This window comes from Anneissia japonica, unplaced genomic scaffold (genome assembly GCF_011630105.1).
Source record: "Anneissia japonica isolate Jap-2015-1 unplaced genomic scaffold, ASM1163010v1 scaffold287858_len863314_cov180, whole genome shotgun sequence".
Lineage (NCBI taxonomy): Eukaryota > Metazoa > Echinodermata > Crinoidea > Comatulida > Comatulidae > Anneissia > Anneissia japonica.
In genome coordinates this window covers 484169-491004 of record NW_022693771.1, presented here as the reverse complement: position 1 = coordinate 491004, position 6836 = coordinate 484169, and the positions used below count along the sequence as shown (strand labels likewise).

Sequence of the window (6836 nt, the reverse complement as noted above, 5' to 3'; positions counted from 1 at the left end):
AGTCAACAAAAATACATGGTTATCAATAATTCTTGAAGGGTCCAGTCCGGGTTTGACAAAAACATATTTCATGCCTAAATATATTCATAATGACATCACATCATGACCATATATATGTGCATAAAACAGGTTTTTTTTCCCAAAAAAATGCAAAAGTCTGTACAGAGCTTTACAGCAAATCAAGAGATGAATAGTTCAGGGTGTTTGCATAAGCGCCTACTGGAGTGGACAGGTCAAGATCATGTGTACATAAGCATGAGAAATAAATGGTGGTTCCCACTGAAATCTCGTAAAGATGCTGTGTAAGCCTATGATTACACACTTGTAAATAAAAAGTTTCGCAAACATTTTTAGTGGTGGCGCGCTCTTATCTTAGAGAGAGTAGAAATAAATAAAGGAAATGAAAACACGTCTAAACGTTAGGGAGGGTCAGGTTCACTAAAGAGTAATCATGATGTTATTGTAAGTAAATGTAGACTATTTAGTAAATTATGTTCAAATGAAACTTCGTATGATAATTGTTGGTATTTTTGTATTGGAAGACTGTAGCTAGCTAGGCCAGGGCCTGCGTACGCCACACCTACAGTACATGTCATTAGTGTTGCACCGCCAGGCCAGGCCTGCAGGGTCCGACCTAGCAGGCCCTACCTAGTATACCCTGTAATTTAGCCTACGGTTCACCACTGAGGCCAAATAATATCAAAGACTTACAACAAGAATCACTATGAATAATAATAATAATAAAAATAATAATAATAATATTAATAATAATGTAATAGTAAATAATAATAATAATATAATAATAATAAATAATAATAAAGCAGATCTAGGCCTAGGCCTATAGGCCTAGTAATAGTAATGGCCTTGTCACACCTTGATGATTTAGTCAGCGTAAATTTCTCTAAAACGCTGGCATACCCTGAATTTTCGATGCCTTTTTTCAACTTTGGGTGCATTCATAGCGTATTCATAATAACGTATTGGACGTATAAACAGCGTAACTATTACTGCTATAAATAGTAGTAACTTATATGGAACATTTTGATCACTTATATAAAACTTACACGAACGAATGCTTCAAGCGTGTTGCCGGAGTTCACAACTTATGCCCAGCGATAGTCTACCTTAGCAGCACAGGGCACCGCAGCGTATCGCCGATGATCATGTGACGTAGCCTATAAAAAGGCTGTCGCTCGTTGATTTATATTATAACCGCATCAGACATCGCAGTATCTACATCACCGTATTGACATCACCACATTTTAATATACTTATTTCCCTAAACGCTGCTAATACGCCATTATACGATAACTGTAAGTTAGAAACACGTTCAGTAAGTTTTGTGGTCGTCTGGAACATGTTAAATACGTCTACATACATCAATATACATTGGAGATAAGTTCGAAGCACGTTACTCATAGGTTAGAATTATGTTTTGACTTTTGAGCATTAACTTACAAGTAATGTGTGTCAATGATCGCTTAACTTACCTACAACTTATGGCCCACGTATGCGGAACGTATGAGCCATACGCTAGCATATGTCAAAAAGTTTTGTGCATGATTTAGAGGTACGCATTCAGCTTAAATACTGTCAACAAGTCATTTTGTTGCAATTTCTGTAACGGGTCAAAAGTCTGACGTTTATTAAAGAAATATTTACCAGGGATTTTTTGATAAGTTATTTTAATGATAAAATGTACAAATAAATAAGTTTAAGGAGTTTAAAAACTGTCAAGCAGAGGCTTATCATTGTGTAAAAAAAACTGCCACCTTGCGATTTGTTTTGATGTTTGTTATACCCACTATAACAGCTTTAGTTTGGTGACTAATTCGGTCTATTGTATTTGTAAACTGTTTAGGGGTAGCTTGTGCATATTTTAGTTAATTTGCACTTTTTTGATACTTTTCCTTTATTCATCTGGGTGGCTGCATGCCTGACCAGCATGATGGGGCTTATCATCGGAACGCGGAGTGGTTGGAGTCATGTGGATGTGCATGGATTGTGTGATGGGGAGAGATGGTGAGGCAATGGGGGCGGGGGGAGGGTGTGATGGCAATTTTTTTCGGGGTCTTACATTTGAAAACTTATTATTAGTTTGATGATGACTTATATTGAGGTCCATAGCTGAATTGCAAAAGTTTATAATATGTTATATTAAAAAAACAGCATAAAATTAACAACAAAACAAAAACAAAAAATGCAGAAATTGACATAAAAAATTAAAGGAAAAAGAAAATTTGTCAAAAGCAGTAGGCCTACGTACATCAAAATGCAATAATTTAGACCTAGGCCTTACATGTTACACTTTCAATCATAAAAGTCTACAGCTATTAATTGTGCTCACTTTTTAGCTTTGGCCCAATGAATCTGTTAAACTATGAAACTAATTCCTATAGTAATATTAGTTTTCAGTATTGGTAAATCCTTAATAAATGCAAATATTATTCATATTTTTCCTATTAGTTTCCAACCGTGTCCCACACACACATGTCCTATCATTTAGATAGAAGGGAACATCAAAAGTACTATTGAAACCATAAACAAGAACAATATCAATAATTATCAAAATATAAAAAGATATTTAAAGTCAACGATCGAGTATAGAGGACAGTAAAAACATAAAAAATAAACAATTCAGTCACATTGTTCACAATATAAAAGATATTAAAATCATTAAAAATTTACATCAGTAACTGTCAAGTAAAGAGAACATCAAAAATATGATTAAAAACATAAAAAATAAACAATTCAGTCACAACACCTAAGGAGTCAACGTCAAAAATATGATCAAAAAACACTTTGAATAAAAATCAATATAAAAAGCATTAAAAACAAGTAAAAAAAAAATCAGAAAAAGTGACTGTTAATGAGGTTGGTGAGGAAAGGGATAGCAGTAAGTCTTGTAAAGTTTGCAATCTGCCTGCACAGTTTGAAACAACATCCGTCACTCAAAATGAGCAAAAGCTCAAACTGCGCACAACACAATGGAAAAAAATTTAACTAAATAGTAAATTACATTGTCCTTTTTTAAGCAACAAAACAGATCTGTATTTCAGTGAAAGCTCAGTGGCCAATTTTATTTTCCCAACCCATCTAGCGAACTAATTTGCCAGCATGGGGGATCCTGCACCCACAGCCTTTCTTTCCTGTCTCTCATATGCTCCCTGTGTATTCAAAATCTAGAATCTAATGCATACATTGGAAATATACACTTGCTATTTATAATATCAGTTTTGCCTTAAATCTCTAGTAAATGAATTTATACAATATTTCTATAGATCTCCAACAATATTATTACAGTAAATAATTTTTTTTTTGTCATTGATTTCAAGAGATTGGATATTAAAGAATAGAAGTAAGCGATGGAAAGTACCCTTGAAACCACCAAAGCTAAGTGACACAAACAGTAATGAAGAAGACAAAAATCATTTGAAAGAAGATGAAAAGCAATTGAAAGAAAACAAAAAACAATTGGAAGAAGACAGTAGACAAGTGGAAGAGGAACAAAAACAATTGGATGAAGACAAAAAACAATTAAAAGACAAAAAACAATTGAAACCATTAAAATCCCATCAAACAAGAAGGTACAGTAATCATGTTTATTTTTGTATGTTTGTATTCATTTCTATTGTATTTGATTTTAGTTTTATCATTTTTTTTTTATATCTTTCAGAAGTAAATGCAATATTGTCCTTGAAATAGTCGTAGTATTTATTGGATCAATTTTAATGTTTTTTGGTTTTATCCAAGGACCACTACAACCAGCATCATTCAAGTGAGTATTTTGTAAGGATCAACTTTTATAGTTAAAAAAGAAAATTCAAAGGTAAAATCTAGAAAAACACTAACAATATTATATTTAAAAAATTGTATTTTAATTTAAAACAAACAAACTGTCATTAACTCCCAGTGTGACACAGACTGTAACCATTGCTGATTCATAGATATCACTATGATTTACTGTGAGTCTGTGAGTACTGGGGCATCCAGATGCTTGCAGGATGGGGTACAGAAAGAAAAAGAGCACTCCTGTATAAATGACCTAATTTTAAATGACGTGGGGAACCGCCTTCTGTCTTGTACTCTCCCATCTTTTGAGAGAATTTAAAGCCAAAAATAATATTAGATTAGCATGAAAGATATTCTCATTAATGAACCCCATGCCCCCCCCCCACCTAAGAAAAAAACAAGTATTAACAGTGTATTGTATTATAAATTCGGAAAAAACCCCCTTTTTTTTTTTCTTTTTTTTTTTCTAGGCTTCCAGCCCCACCAAAATTTGAAGGAGTATTAGCTGCAAATACCAAACTGCAAGAAGCAACAAACATTTTTCAAGGGAGAGTATTTGGACCAGAATCAATTGCAATTAAAGATGGTTAGTAAGGCTTATAACCTCATTTAAAAAAGAACAAGAAATAAACTTGATAATAATAATAATAATAACTAGCATATGTGCTCCGCACGGTACGGTGTTGAATGATTGGGAAAAGGTGGCGATCATGTACATTGTTAAATGAAGAAGTTGAGGAGGCAAGATGTTATGGAATACCATATTGTTATTTTTCTGAAGGATGTCTTTGTAGTTAATGTTTTAAGTGTCTTTGCTGCACACTGCAGTCCTTGTGAGGAATTATTTTGCAGTGTGATCAAAGGTGGATCCAGAATGTTTCAAACTGGGGTTGTGGGGGGGGGGGGTGCACAACAGTTTCAGAATAATTGAATAAGCGAATAGCACATATATTGCATTGAAATTTGTGAAAAATTTGTGGCAAAACCCTTCCCAGTGACATCCCTCTTCCCTACTGGATTTCCCCCTTTGGGCTACCCTAACACTACAATATATCCAGTGTAATGCAATGGGTACTCCGAAGAGGTAAGGCAACATGCATGTCACCCATTTTGTTGACGAACGTGAGAAGTGCTGGGCGGTGACGTAATGAAGCTGCGAAACATAGACTGGTTCTTTTATGGCCTGACTCGATAATTTTTAGACATTAATTAATTTTTAAGCATTGCAGTACAGAATAGATGTGATTAATTGTATTAACATGACGACACAGGTACTGACTTTTTGTGGTTTTTGGCTGTTTTTTTGTTGTTATCCAATATCCAGCCTTAAAAAGTGCCGGAATGTGGTCGTGACATATAGAAGCCCCAGTGTATGAGATATGAGCACATTCCTGCCAGCGGTTTCAGAGGAGATAGGGAAAGTTACGCAGTGGCGATTAGCAAGCTTAATATATAAATAATAAAAACTTTATTTAACTACAGAAACACTTGTTCACCACAGTGGTGTTTTTCAACAAGGCCGTAAAGGCATTGTAAAACTCAACAAAACAGAAATTAAAACAAAAAGGATTTATATATTAAAATGAATTAAATATTGAAACTTAAGAAATTAGCAAGAATTTTTCTTGTTCTTTTTTTCCTGATGGTAGGTGTTCTGTACACAGGCATAGATGATGGTCGGTTAGTTGCAATTAATGGTACTGAAGTTAATACTATAGCATCATTTCATGCAAGTAATGATGAGTCTATACCATGTGGTAAGTAACATTTATTTAGAGAGGTACCATGAAGCTCTGTCCAGACTATCTTTGACAAAAAACTGTTGTATGTCCAGGGCCATATTCATGATGTGCCTTTACGTGTCACCAACCTGAGAGATTTGAAATGCATGGCTACACCAGTTGGGTGGGGGCGTCTGGGCCACTGGGGTCAGGGGCGGAACCCTGGAGGCAAGGGTTCCAGTCACATAATCAGTGGTTGGTTGTGACAATGACACGCAAGACCGCACGCGACTACCAGACACTAAGTGCATGGTTGGCTGGGTTGTTTTGGTCGGTAAATTGATTTTCAAACAAGATAACGAAAGCTCTCTAATGACTCAATCTACTGCATGACTGTTTTTATATTTTATAGTAAAAACAATTTATTCTAATTTACATTTTTCCATGAATTTGTAATAATTCGTTATCACGCATAGACTTGTGCAAAATGTGTGACAAACTTCTGATCATGCATGTGTTTCTGCAAAATGCATGTTTCATCCAAAATCACTTTGAAATGCTGGGGTGTCCTACCTGATGAGAGACGGTAGTTAACTATGCTTTATATGGTCATGATGTGATGTCATCATAACCATATTTGTGTGGTCTCAACACGAACTGAGATGCATCGTTGGTGAAATAATATTGAGATATTCACCAAAATAGGTCAAAGGCAACATTTTTACAAAATTTTGATTTTAATGTTTTTGAATAACTTGATACTTAATGAGATGCATCGTTGGTGAAATAATATTGAGATATTCACCATAATAGGTCAAAGGCAACATTTTTACAAAATTTTGATTTTAATGTTTTTGAATAACTTGATACTTATATTTTATCATTGTGTACTTTTTAAGTGAATTTTCCTACTAAAACAGTGTTCTCTTCGCATATTCTGTAATCCTAGTCCTATTATTTGTACAGGTTAGTTTATCTTTGAGGCCGATTTTCTCAAAACCTGGTTCTCATACACCTAAACTTTAAATGCTAACATCTCTGGATTTATTTATCCTAGGGAAGCCATTCAAAGATAAAATTAAAGCTTATAATATGATCTACCAAAATGTAATATAAACTAATTTTTTGATATTATAACGATGAGACTCATTTTGTAGTGAGACCAGTGGCGTAGAAAATATTTTTCATTGGGGGGGATGATTGGCGTGTTAGCCAGTGTCGTAACAGGCGTGGGGGGCAGGGGGAAAACTGCCCCTCCCCTGACGGTTTTTATTGGGCTGACCAAGCCGTCGTACCGGGCTGGGTAATAAGAGAAAAGAAAGA

The 6836-nt window shown here is 34.7% G+C and overlaps 1 protein-coding gene across 1 annotated transcript in view; it reads left to right on the top strand.

Annotated features, from left to right (window-relative positions):
- Nucleotides 1-6836, top strand: part of LOC117100903 (adipocyte plasma membrane-associated protein-like) — a gene marked incomplete at its 3' end in the record, with an annotated part of 9862 nt that continues 3026 nt past the window's right edge. Inside the window, 5 exon segments of the mRNA XM_033240746.1 lie at nucleotides 1-462; nucleotides 3336-3587; nucleotides 3677-3778; nucleotides 4263-4378; nucleotides 5442-5549. Coding sequence (XP_033096637.1) covers nucleotides 452-462; nucleotides 3336-3587; nucleotides 3677-3778; nucleotides 4263-4378; nucleotides 5442-5549 — 589 coding nt within the window.